This window comes from Hippocampus guttulatus, chromosome 5 (assembly GCF_054856545.1).
Source record: "Hippocampus guttulatus isolate MCC_2025c chromosome 5, RoL_Hgut_1.0, whole genome shotgun sequence".
In the NCBI taxonomy this organism is placed as follows: domain Eukaryota; kingdom Metazoa; phylum Chordata; class Actinopteri; order Syngnathiformes; family Syngnathidae; genus Hippocampus; species Hippocampus guttulatus.
Window position 1 is genome coordinate 3,596,295 of NC_141265.1, and position 27,493 is coordinate 3,623,787.

The window sequence follows — 27,493 nt, forward strand, 5'->3', positions numbered from 1 at the left end:
CTTGTTTGCTTTGGTGATGGATAGATGGACAGATGAGGTCAGACAGGAGTCTCCCTGGACTATGATGTTTGCAGATGACACTGTGCTCTGTAGTGAGAGTAGGCAGCAGCTACAAGAAAACCAAGAAAGGTGGAGGTTTGCACTAGAGAGAAGAGGAATGAAGGTCCGTCATAGTAAGACAGAGTACATGTGCATAAATGAAAGGGAGACCAGTGGAACGGTGAGGTTACAGGGAGCAGAGGTGGCGGAGGTACAGGAATTGAAGTACCTAGGATCAACAGTGCAGAGCAGCGGAGACTGTGGAAGAGAAGTGAAGAATAGAGTGCAGGCAGGATGGAACAGCTGGAGAAAAGTGTCAGGAGTGATTTGTGATAGAAGAGTGTCAGCTAAGGTGAAGGGAAAAGTTTAGAGAACAGTTGTGAGACCGGCCATGATGTACGGTCTAGAGACACTAGCAATAGGCAAAAGACAGGAGGCAGAGTTAGAGGTGGCTGAGTTAAAGATGCTGAGATTCTCCTTCGGAGTGACAAGGATGGACAGGATCAGAAATGAGGTCATCAGAGGGACAACTCAGACAGGAAAGTTTGGAGAAAAAGGTTCGAGAGGCCAGACTGAGATGGTTTGGACATTTACAGAGGAGGGACGGTGGATACATTGGTAGGAGAATGTTACACAGTACCGGTACATAGTAATGTGTGAATTACTTACATTCAAGCATGACTGAATAAAACAATTTTTTTTCATCGTGTTTTAGCCTTTAGAACTAAGGTCAATTATAATAGCACTACACTTTGATAGGAGTAGATGCTATACTTAAGATATCCTTTATTTGTCCCACACTGGGGAAATTTACAGTCTACAGCAGCAAAATTGGGGGGGTAGAAAGAAGAAAACCAAAGTGTTTGCATTCACAAAATAAATGTTTCAGTTTCAATGTACACAGTTCAATTAAGTGCAATATAAATATAGATATAGATAGATAAGGTGGCTGTGCTATTTACAATTGTTTTTCACGTAATTTTATTTTTACACAAAAAACCCAAAACTTCAACACAAAAGTTAAAATTATATTTAGTACCAATTTTGATATCTTGGCACAAAACCTGAATGCACACAACAGTTTCCCTCCTACCAAATTACATACAGCAGTGTTCATAATGAGAAGAAGGGGTGACAAGCATGTACAAGCTTTACTAACGTTGTGATTTAAGTTACAAAAAATGCTAAATTTACATGAAGTAACTGTTGTTTGCGTTTGCGTCTGCTTCAGTAAGTATTTGTACTTCGTTACTTCCTACCGCAGCATTTGAGGGCAATGGATACAGTGCAGGACAATGAGATGCAACGCAGACTAGCATATGATTGATAAATATATAGAGAAAAAGAGTCGAAGTACATGAAACGCCGATTATTTAAACCTGCTAAAATGCAAACGAGGGGGAAACGTGCAGTGCAGTGTCCCCGTCGGCGAGGCGTGATGCTGAAGTGATGCAGATGCAACCAGAAGAGGGTGCAGAGGATCATCTCGCTGCTGTCAGCAGAAGCGAGCTGACTTCCAAAACTGATGCTGCCCGCTTGCCTACTTTGGGTAGGATTAACAACCGGCGCGCCACCGCCATCGCGCTTCCATCGGACATTTAACAATCCATCAAAGTAGGAATGTAGAGGACACGCAGGTTTGCACCTTTTCTCTTTTGGTGTGTAGAATGCTGCTTGTTTGCCGGCTAGGCTAACGTCGTTAGCTTCACGATAGCTTTTAGCAACACTAGCATTGTCACAGTTGAACTGAGCTCAAATTAATGGGTGGGTGTATACACTCGGTTCACATTTATCCCCGTGGATCTCCGTGTGTTAGCGCCGTTCGTTTAAACAGTGTTAAAGTGATGTTTTCAACAGTCATCCACATTTTTAGAACAACTGTGTTGTTCGAGAAAATAGCTTGCATGTGTCCTGGGAATTACTTCAAAATAAGCTACACTGAAGGATAGCTACGCAACTATTTCTGTGGGGGAAAACTGCAATGTGTATTACGTTAGTTGATCTGCGTAGATGCCCAATTGTGTGACGTGATATTTAAAATTTTTTAAGTCATTCGTGATGCTCGCATCACTACAATGCCATTCATTTTGACAGCAAACCATTCAGCTTTAGTTTTGGTCCTAGTTTCGGTCATTGTTAAAGTTACCCTAACTTTGCAAACAAGTTGTAATAAAATACTTTCATTACCAGTCGGCACATTTACAATAGAGCTGTCACTACTACTGACTACTTGATATGAGTTTGCTTGTAGCATTTCAGCCAATTTGAAACAGTTGAGTGCAGCCCAAGCTTATGTTAAAATCACGTTTCCATTAAAATGTGGGAGCTAATTATTTGGGTGCTTCGGTGATTTTGTTTTGAAAGCTATTGTACAAACAGGAAGCTAAATTACTGAAATTCCCAGCGTGCCTTACCCTATAGTTTACTGGCTAGATGGAGTACTACCCTCATTGGCTTTATATGGTCATTTGGCTTGAAACTAAAATATGTAATACGTGTTGCGGGTATCATTAATTATTGGAAAGCAAATAGGTTGTCATTAAAGCATGCGTTTGACCATTCGAGTTACACGGAGATAATAGTGGCGTTAGCTGTGATGCTAATGTTTTTGGGTGTGCCAAATATTAAAGGTGTGCTTGCTCCGATATTGAAATAAATGAGCAGAGGAACTGATGTTATATGGGATCCTAAGGCCGTTTAGCTGACACCCCTGTTTAACACACACAGATCCCTCTCTGTCTTTATTTTTAACCATGAGATGTTTTCGAACTTTCCTGGTAGTTGAAAAGAGGTTTCTTTCACAGCCTTTTTATATGAGTCTTTAGCTTGATTCAGAGGATATTTATTTTGTGAATGACTTTACCTGAGTATTGATTCGCTGAATGAAATGTGTGTGTGTGTGTGTGTGTTCTCCGATGACATGAAACAAGAGCAAAATGAAATGTTATTTCCAGACACCCATGGACATAGCATAACAATTTTCAGCACAGCACAGAAAAAGGGGGATTGTTGTGCTGTAAAGGATGTTGTAGTTCTGAGTATACAGTTTAATTATATCTTTTTTTTTTTCATATAAGGTCAGTCAGGAACAATTTATAGTTACTTAGGTGTTGAACTTTTGTATCAGAATTCAGGCATGTTTTATAGCATGTGACTTGAAACTTTGATAGTGTCTGTTCTATCTCAAGCAGGCTGGTGCCTGCTTGTCCACAAGCACAAGTCTGCCTTGTAAGGTTGTTTCTTTGGAGACGCCATCACAGGAAGCTCTTGTTATGGCAAGGAAGTGCCTCCCCGCTGTTGAAGCTTCAATAAGGAAAGAACGCAGCAAAAGGGGTCTTTATGAGCAATTACAAGACTACTTCCTATCTTTGGCAGGTCCTCGTTTGTCTTTTAACTCTCATCTTTCTTTCTCAGTCAGTCCCTTATTAATGACTATCAAAATCCAACACTGTTCATTAGCTGTCCAGTTCTAGTTTGGCTCGTTTGTCCGTCAGTCAATTTAACTTAACTTAGTCCCTCGGCTTTCAACTTTCAGCAATACTTAATACTAAAAGTCGGGTTTTGTTTGTTTTTATTTGTGGTGGTTTGGGGGGCGGGGGGTTCGACGTTGTTGCTAAATTTGTCTTTGTACCATAATAAATATCTGGCGTAGTCGTATTCAGTACAAGCACAGATGCAACTTGCTAGTTTGTTTATTGTTGTTCACCAATTTAGACAAAAGCATAGCCGAAATATGAAAAAGAAGAGCATAGGACTTCTTTTGGGACATCTTATTTGAATATGGGGAATCTTCTATTTTGAAGAGGAACACAGGGAATTCCTGTTTCCCACACTGATCTTTTTCCATGGCAACCCGGAGTGTCAATTCAACACACTTCATGCTAATATTGGCAGAGGATGATGAAGAACTTTGCAAATAAAAAGAACATGTTACGCACGGACGTACGTACGTACGTACGTACGTACGTACATATGTATGTATGTATGTACAGTATGTGTGTGAAACAAACTTGAGACATTAAATGTTGGGATTGCCCATGTATGTAAACTTTCAGTTGTCAATTGAATTGTTAATGTTGTAGTAAGTCTAATATTTATTTAAAAATGAGTATTTACCCAGTATTAGCATCATGTGCAGTGCATTCTACTGTACCTTGAATAAAAGATGGCTCTATGACTTGAAACTGTTGCAAGATGATAGTAATTGTCCACGCCACAACACTGTACCCACCATATTTGAAACATGATGTGGTCTGCTTTGAGCTTTGAACTTCATCCAGTATTTTTCTCCCAGCATCATTCTGACACATGCTCTCCTTTGGCTTCAACTGCCCTAAGAATTTGTTTCCAGAACATTTGAACATTTTTCTTGTCTTGCCCAAGGGCATCTCACCAGCAGTTGGAGAGTAAACAAGCATCACGGCAACAAGTAGTTGGCATGCTTTTTTTTTTTTTTGTCACAAGACTTGAACTGTGACATTCCAGTTCCAAGTCCCTACAGCTGAGCCACTCGCTACTATTTATTTTTTATTTTATTATTATTAATTGTTTTGTTTTTTTTGCAGGAAATAGTTGACAGTTCCTAGCTGTTGTTAGATAATCTGTACTGTTCTCTGAAGCGATAGTTTTTAGTTCTGCAATTTTATCTACATAATAGTACATTTACTTGAGCAGAATATTAAGTACTGGTTCCAACTCTGGCAAATGTCATATTTTTGTGAAGCTTCGTGAATAAAACTAATACTTCAGACATGTCATGGTCATTTTTATAGGTACAACAATCAATTAATGGACAACCAATCAATTAACAAATTTAACGTCAACAATTTTGATGTTTGATTAATAGTTTGGAGTCCTTATTTAACTTTGAATTGTCCAAATACCTGGAATTTCATCCCCTTTTAGTAAATCTCAGATTTTTGTCATCTTCCCTAAAAGAGGGCAGAATGGTTATCTTTGTGTCTAGGCAAAATAAATGTTTTGGAAACATCTTTTACTTTGGATAATGATCAACATGTCTTGGGAAAAAAAGCCTGATTTTGATTATCAAAATAGTAGTTGCGGTCCTAGTTGTTGTTTCTGATCCGTTATATTGCAAGAGTCAAAATTATTAAAATATCTGCCATTGTCCAAAACTATGTAACTTTAAATATACACGTGCCACAGATGAGATACATGGAATCAAAATTGAAAAAGAGTTGTGTTTTTGAATTGACTGACCCAGGAGGTCACAAAGATTATTCTCTCTGTTTGTACACTCCCACACTCACTTGTAAACAATCTGGTGCCTTGTGACTTGTATTTAGTCTCAGCAATAGTTGAACAATGTTTCCATAGTTTGAACATCAAGTCCTACGGTTTTCCTCATCACGTCCATTGTGATTGTGAAATTTGATATGTTAACCACACCTGCTCCTTGTTTTCTTTCTTCAGATATCCACTTTTGTTTCATCTTGTTTGTACCAGCTGTGACTGAGATAGCTCCCAGTCAGTGAGTCTTATCTTAACTTTTTTATTATTATAATTATTATTAAACAGTTCAAGCTGGTTACACAGTCTACTTTACACACACACACACATGCACACGCACTCGCACACACACACACACAAAACATATTCTCCAAGAAAAAAAAACCAGAACAGAGTCTAAGATTGATTGTTGAGGTGCTTCCTTTCTAAAATAAATAACTTCAACACACTTTTTCCTTTTAAAAGACTTTGTGCACAAATACATCCAAGTCTGTGCTAAAGTACTTACTCTTTGCTTCCAGCTGTGTCCCAAATAACTTTTCTGGCTATCAAGGCATCAAATGAGGTTCTCCTCAGACCTGGATGGAAACCCTGCACAACACAACGTCCTGCAAGTTTTCTTGCAAGACGAGTGCTGTCAATATAGCCGGGATCAACATTTCAGCCATTGCCATGTTCATAAGTTGTTGTAGAAATTAGGTGTTGCTCCCAATAGGTTTTTTTAACACCCAACTTTTTTTTAAATTAGCATGATTCCAATTTATTACTCCCCATCATTTGCTTGAATTTCCTACCATTAAACACAATAAAACCTTCCTTTAGTCAACGCTTTGCTTCCACTCTGATGCAGATTTTTTTTGTCGTTTGACATTATAATTATGCAGTTCAACCCAACCACCGTAATCTTATATGGACTTTTGCAAACATGCGATAACCATCTTGTGGAATTTTACAAACTGAAACATTTTTTCTATGTTCTAGTGTCTTGGCATGTCCCGATCAGCATCCAACAGCTTTACCTTTTGTCAGAAGTTTCAAGACTCTTGGCAGACATCAGAACGCCAAACATTTTGTCAGAGCTGATATTTATTTTCAAGAAATAATCACGACAGAGATGACCATATTTGATCTCGTGCTCAAGTTAGAAAGCAAATCTGTTGAGCCTGCTGTCAGTTATGTGTTCATTCTTCACATTTTAGGAATCTCTTTTATGGAAAGAATTCCCCTCCTATGGAAAAGTGTGACGATAGCCCTAAATTCTGACACGCATCACCTTTCTCCTCCCTCCTATGTGCGCAGACTGAGCTGTAAATGTTTCGGCACTCGAGAACTCAGTATGAAGAAGTCAGTGCGGCCTGTGGTGAGTAAGGCGAGTACTGATCGAGGGAAGGCAGAAGCCCCATCTACCACTGGCACCGGAAAGCCTGCAGCCAAGACTAACAGTGCCGCACCTCTGCCAAAGGTAAGAAGCATCATCTTACTTCATGGCAGCTTTTTTGCAAAAGCAGCTGTTTTACTGCGTGCATCTGAATGTTCTTTTTCTTCCGTTTGCGTTCTCAGGTGAAAAGCAATGATGATCTTTTAGCGGCAATGGCTGGAGGGACTCCCGCATCAAGTAATGCTGTCAGCAAAACCAAGAGAACTGCCTCAGTCGGGACCACTGCTAACACCGGTGACAACAAGCAAAAAGCAGCAGCAGGTGTGTATTATAATGTGCTGCTCTAGTCTAAACAACGGATACGTACGCATCGCTTCCCCCTTGTTGCTGATTCTGTGGTCTTCCTCATATTTATCCTCTTTGCCTTGTAATGGTGAGAAAAGTGCTGATGATTCCAATGGCCAATGATTGACAGGGGCCCGAGATTAGTCCTCTAATTTTCAATTTGCAGCAATGACTGGAGGAGCCCAAAGTGAGTTTTGATTTGCAGTGCCCAAAAGTACCTGGTGGTCACCTGTGCGTGTGGAGTTAATCCTTTACATCTTGTTTTGGTTGTAAAGTGTTCTTTAGTGTCTTGAAAGGCGCTTATAAATGAAATGTATTATTATTATTATTGTTATTATTATCATTATCACTGGTGTTAAATGTGTTTTTAATCATAGACCAAATTATAGTGATGTAGCCCTCTGGGAGCTGTTTATGAAGTCACATAACATTTAGAAGTGAAGAGATGTAAAAAAATAAAAATACATTCCAGGCCGTTATGTACATTGATTTTAAATTCATATCATGTACAATAGGGGACAAAATGCGAAACAAACTGCTTTTCTTTAGTGTAAACAGGACCAGATTCAATTGTTGCCTCAGTTCACTACTCCCCCCACTCACCCGCCTCCCTGACCAAAGCAACTCCTGAACATGCACGCATCCTACATGCACTGTTCACAAGCCGACATTAACCAAGTGTTGCTAGTGTGCCTTATTCACGTTGGAAAGTTGCTAAAAAAAATTGGTTTCAATTCAATTTGGCTGTTTTTGTTTTGTGAAACATGTAACAATATTATATCTTTTTTTTTTTTTTTCTTTTGGTCTATAAATCAGGCTCCTCAACCAAGCGTATGACATCATCAACTACAAAAGAGCCAAATTCTTCACGAGACCGTCTTCGGACATCCAGGACGTCAGCTAATAAGAAGCAGCTGGTCTCAGGGACAGCAGCAGGCGATGCAGCCTCGGGGAAGCGCTCTCGCAGCCAGATCCTGGCGGAGTCCGAGAGCCGTATGAGCAAGTCAAAATCAGATGGCCAGATCAGTGATAAGGTGGCATTGGAGACAAAAGTCAACGACCTCCTTGGACTCGCAAAGAGCAAAGATGTGGAGATTCTACACCTTCGCAATGAACTGAGAGACATGAGGGTCCAGCTTGGCATGGAAAGAAAGGACTCGCCCCTGCAGGAAGAGGCTGAGGAGGGGGAGAAGCCGCATGTCTCGGCCATCACAGCAGCTGACGTCGAGTCCACTCTGCTTTTGTTACAAGAGCAGAACCAGGCTATCAGAGAGGAGCTCAACCTGCTGAAGAGCGAGAATCGAATGCTCAAGGACCGTCTCAATGCGCTGGGATTCTCTCTGGAGCAGAGGCTGGATGGTTCTGACAAGTTGCCGAACTACCCATCGGTCAGCCCTGACTTGGCGGCGGGCGGTGGGCAGAGTGAGGGTGGAGCCACCCTGACTTCCTCAGTGGAGGGGTCGGCCCCTGGTTCCTTGGAGGATCTACTCAGTGGTCAACAGCACGGTGGGTCAGTGGACAATCTGGACAGCGAATCCAGTGAGGTCTATCAGGCCGTCACCTCCAGCGACGATGCGCTGGACGCCCCCTCGGGAGCCTCCTCATCCTCCGAATGCGAGTCTGCTCCCAGCAGAGAGCGTTCACGGAGGGGCAGCAGTGGAAATGCCAGCGAGGTGTCAGTCGCCTGTCTTACGGAGCGCATCCATCAGATGGAAGAGAACCAGCATAGTACCGCTGAGGAGCTGCAGGCCACATTGCAGGAGCTGGCTGATCTGCAGCAAATCACCCAAGAGTTGAACGGGGAGAACGAGCGGCTCGGCGAGGAGAAAGTCATCCTCATGGACTCGTTGTGCCAGCAGAGCGACAAGCTGGAGCTCTACGGTCGACAGATAGAGTACCTGCGCTCCTTGCTGGACGAGCATCACGTCTCCTACGCGCTCGAGGAGGACATCAAGAGCGGGCGCTACATGGAGCTGGAGCAGCGCTATGCCGACCTGGCGGATAACGCCCGCTTTGAGAGAGAGCAGCTGCTGGGGGTGCAACAGCACCTGTCCAACACTTTGAAGATGGCGGAGCAGGACAACGCCGAAGCCCAAGAGGTGATCAGAGCCCTGAAGGAGAGGAACCACCAAATGGAGCGCGTCATGGACTCGGAGCGACAAGAACGAGCAGCCATGGCAGCTGCGCTTGAGGAATATAAAGCGGCGGTGAGCAGTGACCAGGCGGAGCTGAGCCGCTGCCGAGCCCAGTTGGACCAGGAGAGGCAGAGGGTTGCTGAGCTCTACTCTCTGCATACAGCGGGGGACAAAAATGACATCTGCCAGCTTTTGGAAAGTGCGCGACAGGGGAAGGAGGAGGCTGAGGCCAAGGCTGCGAAGTTGCAGGATGAGCTGGAACAAGCTCACAGTGACCTTGCCCTACTGCAGGACACTCTGAATAAGGTAAGTTTGACATACATGAAAGCTAATTATGAAGGCTCCGACTTGTAGTAAGTAGTGCCAAGAAAATACATGTTCATCTTTTACCTCGGTGATTCAAAAACATGTTCTTCCTCCTCACCAGCACGGATAGAAAGAATCTGTTTAACACCCGTTGGAGAATGACTAATTCACCCGTTGTTGATGTTTTAATGAGTTTCAGTCCGTTTTTCTGTGTGAGCAGCTTGACAGGGAATACAGAGACTTCCAACAGCAGGTGCAGCAGCAGATGGCTGAGCAAGCGCACGTGCTGGAGAAACAGCGTGTGGAGCTGCAGGAGAAGGAGACGGAGATCGTCGACATGAAGGAAACCATCTTTGAGCTGGAAGACGAAGTGGAGCAGCACCGAGCACTAAAACTACATGACAACCTCATCATCACCGACCTTGAGAGTAAGAACCCTGCGCTCGCGCGCTCACACACATTGATGCAACATCATGTGTGTGTGTGGTTTTTTTTGTTTGTTTGTTTGTTTCTTACACAGTGTGCTATCTGTAATCAAGGTCCAGCCAACTACATTAGCCTTGAGAGTCAGTGCGTGCGGCTAATTGCAGAAATTGCTACTTGCCGTAATGTGATAAGATAAACACAAGTTCATAGCAATTTTTTTTCTTTCAAGTAGAAACTTGGCAGTGGTTGGCTTCCTACTGAGTGATATTCTAGTTTTAAAATGTAATACAGGTAATGTCACAAAATTTTGAGGTGTTTTTTAGGAGATAAGCCCCCCCAAAAAATGCTATTTTGCCCATCAACATTCCATCCATGAAAACAGACTTTGGGCTAGTATCCACGTGGCCAATTTCAAAAAGAAACTCCTGCTTTCATTGACCCTAAAACAACATTGTCAGTGGGAGAAAGAACAAACCACAATAATGTTTTTTTTTTTTCAAATACACTGCAGGGTTTCTTGTGAACTTAATGGCATCCACGAGAGAGAGAGCGAGAGAGAGAGAGAGAGAGAGAGAGAGAGAGAGAGAGCACCGCAAACTAGACAAGATGATCAGAACCATAAAGGAGCGTAAAAAATAATTTGGTGTTAAAAGGCCAAATAAAGGATGCTATACACAATGTTGATCCTAAACTGAACTGCTGTTTTTTTTTTTGTTTTGTTTTGTTTTTTACTGTGAGAGCAAAGACTTAAGATGAAACGAGGAGTGGAGTTGCTGTGCTGTCTCAATCCGCAAGAATGAAAACAGAAAATCTGGAAGTAATTTACTAACTTTCTATTAAGAGTATTCTACTTCGGTATGGTATGTGTCAGGACCAAGCATGTGCTAGAAGGCTGTCGACAGAGCACTCAGCGAGACGCAGTGTATTGTTTGTGCAAAGCAGCAGCTTGTGGCTGTGGAGAGATAAGGGTGGTCTGTTTATGCCGCATATTAGCTGGGCTGAAGTTGTCGCTAAATTCCTTGCCTCACTGCAAACGAGCAGGATGCCGATGCTTGCCTTTGCTCTTGAGGACTACAGCATTTATTTGATAAATCGTTTTAAGTACACATGCTGCACTGTGACTTTCACAACTATGAGGTTTTCATTCACACTGTTAACTCTCACACTGATCAAACCGATCAACCCGAATGTTGCACACGCAATCCGCAAAGTTTCCCTTGTGGTAGAACGACACACCAGAGCATCCCGTTGTGTCTGCCAAGCCTAATTTCCATATCTTGTGTATTGTATGGCCAGCTCATTAAATGTCTTAACCGACACTTTCTTTGACAGACTCCGTAAAGAAGCTACAGGACCAGAAGCATGACATGGAACGAGAGATCAAGATTCTTCATCGCAGACTCAGGGTAAGTCAGTTCACCTTTGGCTGGTATCTAAATGGCAAATAGTGAGGACACAATTATTTTCATTTAGCATATCATTATTGAATTTTGAATAGAATTGAATTGAATACAATGACCTTTCCAAGTTGAAATCGTACAAGAATGACATTGTACTTTGATGAGAACAAAGTTTTACTCTTACGAGCAAAAGCCATCTTTTATTTGGGGATAAATGTGTAATATTATGAGAATTTCATTCAATTCTGCTGCCGTAGATTGCAAATTTCCCCAGTGTGGGACAAATAAAGGTTTTCTTATCTTATCTTAATAAATCCATGTTAAGAGGAAGACTAGTGAAAAGTTTGTGAAATACATTTTTTGGGGGGGGAGGGTCACAAACCATGCAATCAAATCTTTTGGTATCCTCACATCATTAGCATTTACATGTGATTGGACAAACATTCTCCCCTTTTCCTAGTGATGAATGTGTATTTAACAGTATCCACCCATATGTAGCCATCTCGGCGAGCAGACATTTTGACAAATACTAGGGGTGTTCACACGGCACACATTTGCATCGGTGCTTCACCGACGTATTTTGTTGCGATATATATATATATATATAAACAAAGAGCTGTCGTGTTGGTTCTTTTTAAAACATACACAACTCAAGCAACTACTGTACAGGCATGTCCTTCCTTCTCCTTCTCGGTCTCCGTGCCTTCTGCTCGAGAGGCGTTCAATGACCGCCCCTGAAAACGTAAATCAACGATGACTTCAATGACACTCAGAAAAGCAAACATAATGTGCCAAACAGAAAATCAACAGAGGAAACCACAAAATAAATTATACGGGGGGGGGTTGTGAACACACAACAGAGGAACAAACTACATAAACAACTCTGAGACAGTCCAGTCTCCTACAAAAGGAAAGATGACAGAAGTACAACAGAGCACGAAAGCAACGTATTCTAGCCGTACGTAATGAACTCTTGTCATGCGTAGCGAGTCTACCCCTGTAGCGTTCACACGTACCATTTTACATTGGTGCTGCCCCGCAAACGAGCGTTTGCTCCGGAGCAAATTTTTAAACCACCTCCTTTAGCAGGGTTAAATTTGCTCCAGTTTAAGCTGTTTTCAGGGGCTACACCGGTGTACCTTTGTACGTGTGAACGCTCTACAGGGGCAGCCCCGGTGTTGCACCGGAGCAAAAGTTTCCGTGTGAACACCCCTTCTGTCGACTGAAAATGACATTACAGATGCTCAGGGCTCATGTAGTGACCAATCATGGCTCAACTTAAGAAAACAGGTGAGCCGTCAAAATATCCGTCCGCTGAGGTGGCTAAAAATGGGTGGATTTTGCGGTTTAATCCGTATTGAACAAGTGCAATTATAGCCAGAATGGCGTGTTTTGACCAATGAAGGCGCATAGAACATATTGTAAATAAAATGTTTGGGTTGACTTCCAGTTCAAGCACTGAACTTAATTTTATATATCTCATAACCAAAAAAAAGTGATCTCGAAGACAACACAAAGATACTTTATGCGAGACAAGGGAAAGCGCCGCAGTTTACAGGTGTATCTGCATTACTCGTAATGATGTTAAATGTCACTTGCCTCTCAGGAGGAGTCGATGGAGTGGCGTCAGTTCCAAGCAGACCTGCAGACAGCTGTGGTCATTGCTAATGATATCAAGTCAGAAGCGCAGGAAGAGATTGGAGACCTGCGGCGCCGACTGCAGGAGGCCTTGGAGAAGAATGACAAGCTGAGCAAGGAGCTAGATGAGGTCAAGAGCCGCAAGTAAGTCACACACACAAAAAAAAACAACTATTGGACAGATTTGGGCTTCTTGTATATTCAAATGCCGTTGAGTGACACCTTCATACGTCTCACTAAAAAAACCCCAGTAAATACATTATTATTATTATTTCCCTTCCATGCATGAAATATTGAAGTCTTTGGCTATTTTTCTATTGTCTGAGTACGCTGTTGATATTATGTAGAGTATGTTTATATATTTTTCCAGACAAGAGGAGGAGAGAGGACGAGTGTATAACTATATGAACGCAGTGGAGAGGGACTTGGCTGCACTCAGACAGGGCATGGGTCTGAGTCGTCGATCTTCTACCTCTTCCGAGCCTTCACCAACTGTAAAAACACTCATCAAGAGCTTCGACAGTGCCTCACAAGGTAGGGAGCACAATTTGCATCAACAACAATTTTTCCTGATCGTTTGTTCATGCGTTGCTCTCCAATCCTCTTTAAAAAATAAAAATAAAAATTGATATTGGAAACTGCATTTTCTTGTCAAAATGTCCCCATAGCTGACGATCCACTCCTGACATGCTGTACCGTAGTAAATCTCAGCCACATTTAAGCAGAGCTCCGAGCAACTAACTTTATTCTTGTAACTTCAAGCACCACCACCTTCCAGTACTGCCACTGTGACTCCAACAGCGTCAGCTGCTCCACTACCACGTACCCCTCTCAGTCCTAGTCCAATGAAGACTCCTCCGGCTGCTGCTGTCTCACCTATACAGGTATGGGCAAAGTTTTTCAACTATATTTTCTGTAAATGGAACTGAAAGCCAAAAATAAATCCATCAAAAAGTGGTGAGATGCATTTCAATGTATCTGCAATTAAAAAAAACGTTTTTTTTGGTCTGTTCTGATACTGCCTAATATGGAATATGCCTCCCTTACGAGGTAGACACTTCTACTAGCATTGAGATCTTGTTGTTTGTGTGATAAAGAAAACTAAATATGTATATTGGACAGCGCTTAACTCAGTGGTGTCAAACATACGGCTCGCGGGCCGGAACCGGCCCCCTATGAGGTTCGATCAGGCCCGCAGGATCATTTAAAAGTAAAAAATGCATAAAAGACACGGAATGAATATTTTTAATAAGGTGTAATTCATGGAGTGTTTTAATCAAAGAAGACAACCCGCAGTCTCAGTCTGTCACTGAGACAGACCCAACACAGCAGATGCTATCAAGGACATGTGAATGCATTATTCTTTACACATTTAATACCATTCTCCTTAGTTTGTAAGGTATAGGCAGGGATTAAATTTAGATTGTATATGCACATGTGTAAATGGTTTAAAAATTACTTTCTTTATAAATCTCATTTAATCTTAAAATGCATTACTATATTTTTCCATACCAATGACTTGTTTTGTGCCTTTGTACAATCAGTGGGATCAGTTACAATGTATACATGTGAATGATCAAAGTAAATTGCACATTTGTCTAAGGCAGTGGTTCTCAATTATTTTCTGTCATGCCCCCCCCCCCCAAGGAAGAGGAAAACATCTCGCCCCCCCGCCGCACGACTATAAATTGTATCATTTGTCTATGAAATTGTTATAAGTACACCTTTGCATAACACTGTATCCTTATTGACGTATAAGTGAATAAAAAAAAGAGAGAAATATGGACCAACTTTATGGACCAACTTACAACAAAGAATAGCTTTAGTAACTGGAACAGAAAAGATTTAAAGTGCATCTGAAATTCAAAAATAACATTAAATCCTTAATTTAACAATAAATATTTTTTGACTGACCATGTGAAACCATACGATACTGAAAAATAAAATGACATAAAAACAACAACTAATAATGCATTCAAACTAATCACCAACATTATAAGAAAAATTATCTCAGGAGCACGATATTTAAAAAAAACTTTAACTAGCAAAACAAAAACATATAAAAGAATTTGTGCTTTTTTTTCTTTTTTTTTTTAAATCAAAGATGATGTGTGTGGAAAACAGCTGGATTAATGCTACCTACAATGAGCACGTTTTGCAATGCACAGCTTTTCGAAGCGAGGTTTGAAGCAGGACACAGCAACTCTCGGCTCCTGCTCAATGTGTAGCCAGGACCTGTATTTTAGTTTACTGAAGTAGCAGTCACAAAGCGGCATGATTGTTGGCAATATTCGGCACGTTTTCGCTGAAAAAAAAAAAAAAAAACTCAAGCAACTTATCAGCATGATTGGGGTGTAATGTCTTTAAGTGACGCATTAATTTATTTGGCTTCATGCTGTCCGCTACCAACATTTTTAGACACGTAAGCACATCGATCTTTCCTCATCTGCCACCGCAGTCACATTGAAGCCAAGCACTACATACGCCTTGTCATATTTGCTCCCTGCGCAAACTCTGCCAATGAGAGCGCCACTGCCCTCTTACGCAGTGGAGGTGCAACTGCACGTTATTTTAGGACAGTAAAAAAATTAAAAAGCATGTTCCCTGAGGTCAAACGTGCCCCCCTTGACGGAGCCTCGCGCCCCACTATTTGAGAAATACTGGTCTAAGGAAATCTAAGGTGCTTCATGAAATGTTTTGTAAAAGATAGGTTCATTACATTTCAACATTTTCCTAATGTTCCTGTGCTTCTTTAGACCAAAACAAAGGGAAGACATATTATTTTGGTTCTTTATAGCAGAGTATGGTATTCTTAAAGCGCTTTGTTACAGCTGAAGCTGTTGTTAAAGCGCTATATAAATAAATATGTATTGTATTGTATTGTATTCAATGGTCCGGCCCACTTGACATCTACAGATGTGAAACGAGTTTGACACCCCTGACTTAACTTGATCAAGACTCTCCGTTCTTTTTCAGAGGCACTCTGTATCCACATCGCTGTCAGCTCCCAAGCCGCTATCCCCCCTCAGTGACAAGAGGACCAGCTATTCCGACATCTCCATGTCATGTAATATTCTTTATTGTACCACATTTCAGAGTCGGTTGCTTTCAAAATCGAATCATGTAACGTTTTTTAATTTAATGTACCATTGCTTGGCAAGTAATAAGCAATAGTAATTAACAACATTAATATTATTGCACACTTCGCATTGAGAAATGAGCAGTAGTTGCCATTCGGTAGTGTGTTAGGAAAACACAAAGACTTATTGAGCTTCCTGAGAAAATCTTGCTCACGTGATGATGTTTACAATTTCCCTTCAGTAGCCAAATGTTTTTGTAAACAAAAGTGACACTGTCCATGTTATTGGTGATTTGATGTTTCCTCCTTTTTGTATCTCATATACAGTTTGTCGTGGTCAGGGTAGTCTGACACATGGTGTGTGGGTTTTTAAAACACAACTACAGACAGTATTTCAATACTGCTAGTTCTTCTCAGCTTCTAGAATACTAAATGTTGGAACCGTGTCATTGTTTTAGGTTAAAAAAAAACACACAGCCTGTCTTCACATCAAGCAGCAGTTAGTTTTGGTCCTAATCTATGTGGAAGGTAATTTCTTTTCAAGCCATCATGACACAGTATCGATAAATCAACGGCAGTTTCGCGTGCGTTTGATAACTGACATAGCTAACGAGTCACTAATGCAGTGGTTCTTAACCTGGGTTCGATTGAACCCCAGGGGTTCGGTGAATCAGTCTCAGGGGTTTGACAGAGCTCTGCCATGGAGGTCAAGACACACTCGACTCAACATGTCAATTAGTTATGACATGCCCACTTGGCCATCACTGGATGATTCATTTTGTGCACAATTAAAAAATGTATACTTTATACTGAGATTAATTGTGTTTACTTTTTTCTGTTTTTAATACGGTAAATGTGTTTTTTTTATGTCTTGAATTTGTTAAAAGAAAAAATCATATTTTTATTTTTCACTAATGAAGGGTTCAGTGAATGTGCATATGAACCGGTTGGGTTCAGTACCTCGAACAAGGTTAAGAACCATTTGGCCACGGTAATAATAATAATAATAAAAATGACTTTGATCCTGTTCTTGGTGTCACAAGCCAGTGCCTCATCAAAATGATTTTGAAGAGAAAATACAGATACAGTCCATCCTGTATGATTGCTTAAAATGCCACATACTTAAGTCTGTGTACTTATGATCATGACAAGCTCAGGAGTATATTAACAATTCCAAGGACAGCAGTTACGACAGTGGACAGCCAATCATGTTATCAGGTTACAGCGTGCATGAAAGGGTTAACGTATCAATCGCAGGTTTGAACAGAAAGCCTCTCATTTGTAATTTATTGTCATGACTATAAAGGACTGACTCATTACGCAAAGTAAGAGACCGTTTGGGGACTTAGTTCATGGCTGGTTTACTTTCACACTGTCTTCAGATTCCGGTTACTGCATTCGTTCTGGCTAGAGTGGTATTATGAACCTCTACATCCTTCGAACTTTACTCAGTCCTCTTACTGGCAAGTGTTAGATATGAATAGTGTGTACGAGGGCCAAACCCTTTGTTTGATTCGGCCTGGGAGTTGCTACGAATTGTTGTTATTCTGTACACTCAGTGGAATTTGAATGTGACTATTTACGGAGCTCTTAAACAGTAGTTTATGTCAGTCATAAAAATACAAATAATTATGTCTTTACAGCTGAGCACCTTCTCAGAGGAGCCCCAGCCAGTCGACCGCCTTCTGTCCTCCAGAGGGTCTCCAACATGGATTCCACCAAGACAATTTCAGGTTGAATAATGTATTCAGACGGTGCACATTCACCTTATCGTCGGTATACCTTTTCCAGGAATCAATCTTTCGCGCATGTTCTTAAGCAGTGACCCGCCGGAGTAGTGAAGAGATAAAGAGGGACATGACAGCCCAAGACGGAGGTTCCTCATCATCGCTGATGGTCATGAGTGCCGCCTCTTCTCCGCTCTCAATGTCCTCCGCCTCTCCCACGGCCTCCGTCACTCCCACGGCGCGTAGCCGTCTAAGGTACAAACTTAACCACATCTTGCCAAAGGCTTACAAACAAAACAAAGGTTCCTAAGCAAGCACACGCCGATCTCTGTTGTTTTTCTTGAAAGAGAGGAACGAAAGGACCCACTATCTGCACTGGCCAGAGAGTATGGAGGCTCCAAGAGAAACGCTCTGCTGAAATGGTGCCAGAAGAAAACCGAGGGCTATCAAGTAGGTTAGGTGGTTCTGGAAACCACCCAATGTGATTCAAGTATGATTGTTTTGGGGGGGGTGGGGGGTTCTTTTTTTTTAATGCATTTTGGAATTCAGGAATTGGGCAAAAGTGAAATCACAAAATGGCTATTTCAAGGTACTTAAAATACAGAGCAGGTTTGGGATCATGTCCCTGTGTAAAAGGATTATACAGAGGACAAACTGATATTTTGACTGCCTTTTTACAGGCAGTCAAACTTTAATTCTGACTCATGCAACAGCAATTTGGGGTTCTCATGCTGAGCTTTTAAGTTTTGCTGAGTAAACATCTGTTTTGCTGTAAAGTCGAAGTAAAATGTGCTTTCGTTAAATGTACAGTATTGTTAAGTCGATGGCAAAATGATAAATCGGTTTTGTGGTGTGACAGAAATGAACAAGACAGAAGAGACCAAGTCTGAGATCACGGCATGATCAAATATGTTGCTGCGTGTGGTTAAGTTGCCTCATTTTTGCCTGACGCGCAGCAGGTATAATAAGCATTTTTGTATAAGCCGATTTCTTAAGGGAGATAATGCTTCGGTGAGTTATGGGTGTCATGGCGCGGTGCGCCTGAGGTCCTCTCCAGGAAGTGCTCGATATTGAGCAAAGTGACTTGACAAAAAACATGACGCGTAGCACGATCTTGACAATGATCATGAGACGGGCGAATTCCGGTCATTTCAAAGCACAAAAACCACAAGCCTTACTGTACACTAGACTGTAAAGCACAGGTGTCAAAGTTAAGGCCCGGGGGCCAGATCTGGCCCGCCATATCATTTTATGTGGCCCGCTAAAGCATGTCAAGTTCCATGATGCTTGCTATAAAGTCTGAACCAAAATTTCAAATTGTTATATGTAATCCACAATAACGGTCCTTATTCTTGACTTCTGATTCCAAAACAAGTTATCCATCAATTTTTTTGTCCGCCGTGCATGTAATATGTGGAGGTGATTAAACATTGATATGGTTTCCCAAAATTCATTACGGCCCACCAAGGGAAACCGGAACTACAATGTGGCCCGGGACAAAAATGAGTTTGACACCCCTGCTGTAAAGTCAAATGAGTTTGTTTGTTTTTCGTGAGCCTTAAATGTTTAATGCTGTCGGTTCAGGAAAGAAGCCAAAACATCCTCACCATCACCATTATTCTATCATATGCCGCGCCTTATATTTCTCGCTTTAATGAAGAAATACCTGGCTCACATGAAACTGTTGCTATGGTGACATCCACACTCATCTTTATGCCTCTTGTGTTTCACTTTCGGCAAATTACAATACAGTCAAGGAATATTTGGCATCTGCGTGCAATCTCTGGATGAACCTAATATGCACTGCGCTTAATTGGTCTGCTTGGAAGAGAAGCAGTATTAGTTTACAAGACTGTGTTTGAATAATTGCCTTGCCTTCCAAAGTCCACTCAACTTTATAAATTCAGTTTAAGAGTGAGTATGGATTCATATTCTGTTGTTTCTGTTTCCAAAATGCATGATTTGCTTGATGTTGATGAGATGCCATGTGTTCCAGAACATTGACATCACCAATTTCAGCAGTAGTTGGAATGATGGTCTGGCATTCTGCGCTGTGCTTCACACCTACTTGCCGGCCCACATCCCTTATCAAGAGCTGACCAGCCAAGACAAGGCAAGCACAGACTGAAGAGAAAGCACATCCTTAAAACCCCAAAATGCTCAAATAAAAATAGTTGGCTTGTCTTTTTATTTTTTTTATTTTTTAAATGACAGAGGAGGAACTTCACCTTGGCGTTCCAGGCTGCAGAAAGTGTCGGGATCAAATGCACTTTAGTAAGTTTTGATATGAAGCGCATTTGACAAAAACATGTTTGTTAGGTTTTTTTGGACAAAAATGTTCTGCTTCCCATCAAGAAAAGCGACCATCTGTAATATGTTGCTATATCACCCATCAAGTCAAGCCCCCTGGGGTACTTAATGGAAGAGGCAGAACTCTAACATGCTCCACAGCATCAATACCTCTTGTGCAAGAGATAAAAAATATTTAGTCCACACAAGACACAAGGGGGTCCTCAATTTGTGATGTAGTTCCGTACCCCCCCCAGACCCTACCTGGATTTAAACACGCAGTCATAATTACAGAAAATATCTGCCTAAAAATAGGGCTTGTTGGCCATAATTGTAAAACTGTCGAAAAATAATAATTGAATAAATTTTTTAAAAACATTTAGCACAATGGCAACTGATCTTGTTGAGCAACGTGACTACATAATTTTATGCCGCTGAGCAAACTAGCTCAATCTGTGCCATTCGTAATGTCAGTGCCATCGTGAACAGAATTGAATTTCTTTCAACTGACCGATAAAAAGCAAACGTGATATTCAAAGTTGCTCAGTTCCTCTGTTCTTTTTCAATCACTTGTCCTCGAGTCACCATTGTTGTCCTGGTGCCCAATCTGAGTATTGCTTTGTAAGCCCTCTAATCGGTTACAACATGACTTTAAGCGATTGGACCCCCACCCGTTGATTTGGAATGCATAATTTGAAAGACTGCAAATGTTTTCTTGGCGTGGACATGGATCCAGATTTTATTTGGAAGATGATGTTGAAATTACTTTTCAACATGTGGACGTAGTCTAAGCCAGTGTTTCCCGACAGTGACTTAGCCAAGGCACATATTTTACATGCGAAAAAAAAAAATCTCACTGCACAACACCAAACAATGTCACAAAAAGTGTAGAGTGCCAGTATATTCTGAAAGAATACTGTTCTCGTCTCAGTTTCCTCGCAAATGCTTCCACAATGTGCAGTTTGGGGCCGTTTCGTTAATCACAATGTCGTTATTTTGTTTTGTGAATGGTGATAGGGGGATACACAGGTTAAATGGACCTTCTGCCGGTTTATGGAAGAGCCGTTCTGCCTCTCACTACACATCCCCCCTGGTACAGAAAGATGAACAAAAATACATTATTTGTCATAAATAAAAAAAACATTTTTCAGTCAAATTAAGGGACATTGGATTCTTTTCTTTGGCCCACCTGACAATCTTTCGCTCGTGTGCCGCGACAAAGTAGTTGTAAATCACTCTCTGAGCTAACTGCACAGAATTCCCTGTTTGACAAAACCACTGACGCTCAACTGTCAATTTTGTGGCTTTTGCAGGACATAAATGAAATGGTGCACACCGAGAGGCCAGACTGGCAGAGCGTCATGACTTACGTCACAGCTATCTACAAATACTTTGAGACCTGACTAAAGGCTGCTGCTTCTGCTACTGGGCCGCACCTCAACTTCACCCCAACATCACAACTGTACCTCGCTGGATACCGCCGCCGCCACCCACCGCATTGCATGTTCAGCGTCATTTTCAGTAGTTTGAAACACCAAGAGCAGACCTCGATCTGAAAGGAAACACACTCGCACGCAAGTGTTGCCTGTATGCAGTGTCACGATGAAGCCTTGAGAAGTGAACCAAGTATGCGCTGATTTCTTACACTGAAGAAACACGCCCGAGTGCCTTCTGCCTGCATTTCCCTTTTGCAAGCAATTCTGCTCGACACTTTGCCCAGATGTTTGCTCATTAGCAAACAATAAAACAAGCGCGAGGCCCAGCTCTTCCCTATTATGATGGTGAATACATTGAGGAAACATCAGTTACATATCTGTAACATATCATATCAGCACAATTGGAATTCCCTCAATCCTTTAACTAGAGCTCAGGCAGCTTTATTTTATTTTATTTTATTTTTTTGCAGTATTCCAGATGTTCATTTATGGTCTCAGATGCCTTTGTTTGAGAGGATCAAGTGCCTGTGTGATGAGTAATGCCTGACACCAGCTCAGCTCTCCTGAGAGCCAAACCCTGAAGAGTTTCTTTTCACTACAACATATGAAGATGAAGATCAGGTCCAATACTGTAGCCGACGTTGCAGAGGTTTTTTTTGTTGTTGTTTTTTTTTGCTTAATTTATGCTGGTTGCCGTGTCTGACAGGGTTCTGCTACGGTAACAAATATCTGATTACGATGGACTCTCTCATTTTGAAGCATAAAAAAAAAAAAGCCGGCACACTAAGAGGCATTCAAGCGCCAATTCTTTTGCTGGGTTTTCAGTTATAGGGTTGTGAAATATGTTAATGTGTGGGTTTTAATATCAAGTTAACACTACATAATGTTTGGTTGTGAGCTTTGGGGTGTGATGTGAATGATAAAATGAACGGTGCTGACAGCACTGATGCAAGATCCTGGAAAATTCTATTGGAATGAATTGAAATTGAATAATTCATGATTGGAAATTAATTCCCACAGAAAATGACCTTCTCTTCCTCAGCAAAACGTCCAATGAAAAGTTTCCAGAATCTTGATATTTTTTTATTTTTTTGCTTTTTCCTAATCCACACATTTGATGACTGCACACTCATTTGGGAAGAAGCATTGTCAAAATGAAGTCAGAGCCTGAGGATTGTTTACTTAGCTTAGCAACAATGCTAAAAGGCTAAGCAAACTAAAGACCGCAAAGCCGTGGAGATCCTCCTTCCGTCACTTATGAGGGCCACTAACGCACGTTTGATCTCATTTGTCCAACAACATTATGTGTGAATATGTGAACTATCAAAGAGCTATTATTTTTAACGTTTTGCCGACATCACATATAGAAGGCTAGCTGTTTCACTGTGCCTAATGAAAGCTAAGCTAACAACTCATTGGCCTCATTCTCCCATTTATGGGATGAATTGTCCACAAATAGCTCATGTACACGCTCCCCCTTTATGTTCAGCGTGTTAGAAAACATTTTATTATGTTTGTTAAACTTCCTACTGTGACTTAACATTATTTTAGAGATGCTGAGTATACATTGGTGTGGCACTGATGTCCATTGTGCCAGCGACATGACTATCTGGCTGCTGTGTGTCAATTGTGCCTCAATTTACATGTTGAGTTTATTTATTTGGATTTTTCCAATCACTGTATTATTATTTGTGTGTGTGTGTGTGTGTGTGTGTGTGTGCATAGATTTGTTACAGTACAAGAGGCCGCTGCATCTATGAAAAGCCGTTTGTGCATTTATTGATATTATTTGCATCCGTTACACTCTTTGTCCTAATTTACTGCACTTGTAGTGGGAAAAAAAAAAATTATACTAGTGTTAAATTGTGGCTCAAAAGTAGGGTCAAAATGTTAACTAGTGCACAGTTTTGCCTCATTAGTAACGAGTAGTTGGCCGACCAGTATCCCAAAGTTGTTCTACAAGTGAGTACAAAGCGTATCCTAGTATATTGAAGGTTACTGGTACAAGAGACATGGCCTCACTAGTTGTGTCTAGTGCAGCAATTTCATTTATGTATTAGGTTGAATTGTGCACCTGGAGAACAGCAGTGGCACAATTGTGGTGAGGAAAACAATTACTAGTGCTTTACTATAGTTCTATGACTAGTTCTACGAGTGCGTTGAATTAATCTACTAATGACACAGAGCGTACTCGTGTATGGATCTTATAATGGATATATAAAGCCCTTGGAGTAAATGCTCCAAGGGCTTTGCATGTATGCCTGGTCAGCTTCCCCGCCATCCCCCGACTTCCTGCTCATGTCTTGCCTTAACTGTTTAGCTTTTGAGAGCGTTAAACTTGCAGTTTTCTTCCCACACGGTGTGGAAAATGGATGAGCGTGCCTCTTGAGAAACACTAATAAGGTCTTTTGGCAAGGCAGATTGATTTGATCAGTGTGTATGGTGTGCGTGACTGTGCATGCTGATTTGGGTCAGATGAGGCTGCCAGCTGCTATCTATAGCAATGTAGTTGTTTTCATCTTGGATGCTATTGCAAAACCCGCATCCCTGCCATCTGTACAGCGGCTTAGACATCCAGTCATTTAGCACCAGCGACAATTTTGTGTACCGGAATGTGTAAATGTGGAGTATTTAAGTGCATTTGAAAGCATCGGGCCAACACTTTTATAGTGTTACTGCTCGATTCCATTGCTGAACTGCGTGTTATTATTCCCACCTGGATTGTGTGTGGGAGCCACAGGAACAATTGGATCCTCTCTCTTGCTCTAAGTGAAATATGTTTGCGCTTGCTTGTTTGGAGCAACTGATGAACACTCAATCCAGCATGGGCACTACATTCCACCTCCACATGTTTCAGCCACAAAAGAGAGAGCAGGCGAGAGAGTGAGCAAAGAGACGTTGCGTTGCAGGGCCTTCCATGCGTGATGATGGCCTCTAGAAGCAGGAAAGCAAATGTGAACAGTGCTTTGGTTCTTTACTGGATCATTATGTTTTGCTTGCCTTGGTTTACTTGAAAATGCTCTGAGAATTCCACTGAACCGACTAGGTTTTTTTTTTTTTTAAACTTCATGTTGCCAATAAATCCAATATTTTCTTTTCCAGTTCATACCTTTTTTTATAGTGTGGAATGTTTTCTTTTTAAAACTTTTTTTTTTACTTCTTTACTTCTCGTGTGAGCTCTAAATTGTGTGTTTGTGTGTGTAAACGTGCACGTGAGAGACTGCAAAATCGAATCTTTTCATTCTTAAAATCCAACAGCCATTGTGTCATTGTTAGTGCAGGTTTTATCTCCTCAGACAAGGACGAGACCAGTCACGTCTGGAAGTGTTTGGACAGTTGAACGATTTTGCTGTGCACCACCACAACATATTTGAAATACGAACAAAAAAACTTAATAGAGATTATTTATGAGCGTTAACGAAATTATTTTGTGAGAAATTGAATTATCTACCACGTTGGAATTACAGCCATTTGACATCCCGACATAATTTGCAATTACAAAGATACGCATTTCAGAGAATAGCTGTTATATCATCAATGAATACCATTAAATTCCTGTTCCTTGATCAGCCATACATACCAATGCCATCACTTTGCCTCCACCCTATTCGAAACATGATGAGGTATATTTTGGATCATGTTGAACTGTTGCGTTCTTTTGCTATATGCTTCCATTCCCAGGGAAGCTAAATTGACCTTTGTTGCCCTTAAATTGGAGTCCACAACATTGGAGGCTTTCAAAGCAGAGGATCCTCTGGCTTTCCGGTACTTCAGGGTTCCTGCTGCTTCTCATTTTTGTCATCTAGTTTAAGATAAAACCGAAGAGGACAAAAAACAAGCAGTGGGAAAGGCCTTGTGAAGCATTTTCAGTAAGGAAACTCAGATTTTCATGTCAGTAAAAAAAAAAAAAGTAATCTGAATCATATTGACTGATAGTTGGAAATCTACTTCATTAACATATTGACTGGTTTAGAACAAATCATATGGTTGTGTAAGAAGGCAAAAGAGTAAAAACAAATTCACCGACCAAATAGTTCGCAAACAAACTTTCCGTTCAGAGTCTTGTAATTCAATTCAAGGGAACATCAAGGGATTCCATTAAAAGACATGAGCCATCGTAAACAATAAAATCAAATGTTTTATTACAGTTTGGCGCCCAGGGTGAAAAAAAAAAAAGCATGTCTGCATGAATAGTTGGCTCGTCTCTCGTGCCACACTTGAAAGTGTCATCAAGAGATAGGCACACATCTGCCCACGGAGATAGGCTTTTAGCTACGCCTTCACTCAACAGCAAACCGCCACATGCTTTTTTTACGTACACACAGCAAATGTAACAAACACAGGAGAGCACAGGATATTTGCGCTTTTAACAACACAGGCAAAGAGGGACTCGGTTAATAAAATAGGGGACACGATACATGACGTGGGGACACATGTTTTATGGCTGGATGTGAAGGTGTACCTAATGGACTCTCCAAGGAATGTAGTTGTCTTCCAAATTGACTTGGATATGATTTCATTCAAAGGTCAATGATATCTATTTTTTTTTCATCAGATGTGTATTTGTATAAGTTTGTCATATGGTAATGCATTCAGTAAATATTGCGCTTTATCCGTACATTTATAGTGATATCATATATTGTATTCAGAAAAAAATTGTCCTTGGTTTCATCTACAATTGCCATCGCATGTCTGGGCGGGACATAAATGAGGCTAAGGTTTAAAGTTTGATCCAAAACGCTGTCAACTTTCTTGACATGTTGCGTGACACCATGTAAATGGAAATTCCCCGAAGTGAACATCGTCTGTAAATCCCCCAAATTGCACAGTCACAGCCAACGTATGCTATTTTACATTGCTGTACGTGAATCATTCAATCAGAGCACACTGCATGCCCCTCATCCTCACCAAATGTGATACACGTTCATTTTTTTTAAGCAGAGCATCTTTTAAAGAGTTACAGATGGGGGAAAAAAAAGAGATGACAGTGGAATGAAAGCGCATATCAACACCATTTGCATTTATGGCCTTGGAGGCAGGTGTGGTGAACCACAGTGACAGGCAGCTCGCATTTGTTCCCTTTCACTTCCGATTGTAGACATCTGCTGCCTGTGGCATCTCTATTTTCTGAAGTCTCTTGTAACTTTGCATGTCATGTACGGTAAATGTTTTTCTTATTCATCGCCGTTGATTTGATATCCATGGAAATTCAACCATTAGATCAGTATGAGTGCTCTCTCTTTCTTTCTATATACAGTATATATAATATGTATGTATGTATATATATATATATATATATATATGGTTCCATCCCAAATCCAGCACCCTGAGACTGTACGAAAGCCGAAAGGAAGGGGGCCGGGGACTAGTGAGTGTGAGAGCCACTGTCCAGGATGAAACATCCAAGCTCCATGAATACATCAAGGAGAAGGCTCCAACGGATGACGTACTCAGAGAATGTCTCAGACAATGGGGAACAGAAGATGAGGCGCTGGAAGAGGGACCATCATGGGAGGACAAGCCCCTACACAGGATGTACCACCGGACCATAACTGAAGTGGCCGATCTCAAGAAGTCCTATCAGTGGCTAGAGAGGGCTGGCCTGAAGGACAGCGCAGAGGCACTCATCCTGGCTGCTCAGGAGCAGGCCCTGAGCACCAGAGCCATCGAGGCCCAGATATACCACACCAGACAAGACCCAAGGTGTAGGTTGTGCAAAGAGGCACCTGAGACGATGAAACACATAACTGCAGGGTGTAAGATGCTGGCAGGGAAAGCCTACATGGAACGCCATAACCAGGTGGCTGGCATAGTCTACCGAAACATCTGTGCGGAGTATGGACTGGAAACCCCAAGGTCAAAATGGGAAACACCTCCGAAGGTGGTGGAGAATGACAGAGCGAAGATCCTGTGGGACTTCCAGATCCAGACTGACAAGATGGTAATGGCGAACCAACCAGATATCGTGATCATAGATAAAGGGCAGAGGAAAGCCGTCGTAGTGGATGTAGCGGTCCCAAGTGATGGAAACATCAGAAAGAAGGA

General features: G+C 41.4%; 1 protein-coding gene across 3 annotated transcripts; it reads left to right on the plus strand.

Moving 5' to 3' along the window:
- The first annotated feature begins 1,543 nt into the window (after positions 1 to 1,543).
- Positions 1,544 to 24,549, plus strand: specc1la (sperm antigen with calponin homology and coiled-coil domains 1-like a). Of its 3 annotated transcripts, XM_086110584.1 has the most exons (17): positions 1,544 to 1,676; positions 5,473 to 5,530; positions 6,589 to 6,751; positions 6,850 to 6,988; positions 7,829 to 9,453; positions 9,674 to 9,881; positions 11,212 to 11,285; positions 12,886 to 13,061; positions 13,288 to 13,451; positions 13,680 to 13,801; positions 15,894 to 15,984; positions 17,640 to 17,729; positions 17,819 to 17,978; positions 18,071 to 18,173; positions 19,720 to 19,836; positions 19,938 to 19,997; positions 21,326 to 24,549. In XM_086110584.1, exons 3-17 carry the CDS (start codon positions 6,626 to 6,628, stop codon positions 21,413 to 21,415), a joined length of 3,345 nt encoding a protein of 1,114 aa, XP_085966710.1. In that variant the 5' UTR covers positions 1,544 to 1,676; positions 5,473 to 5,530; positions 6,589 to 6,625; the 3' UTR covers positions 21,416 to 24,549. The 3 variants fall into 3 exon arrangements, with proteins under 3 accessions (XP_085966710.1, XP_085966708.1, XP_085966707.1); XM_086110582.1 differs by lacking the exon at positions 5,473 to 5,530; XM_086110581.1 differs by lacking the exons at positions 1,544 to 1,676; positions 5,473 to 5,530 and having other exon boundaries at positions 6,053 to 6,751.
- Positions 24,550 to 27,493: the final 2,944 nt, after the last annotated feature.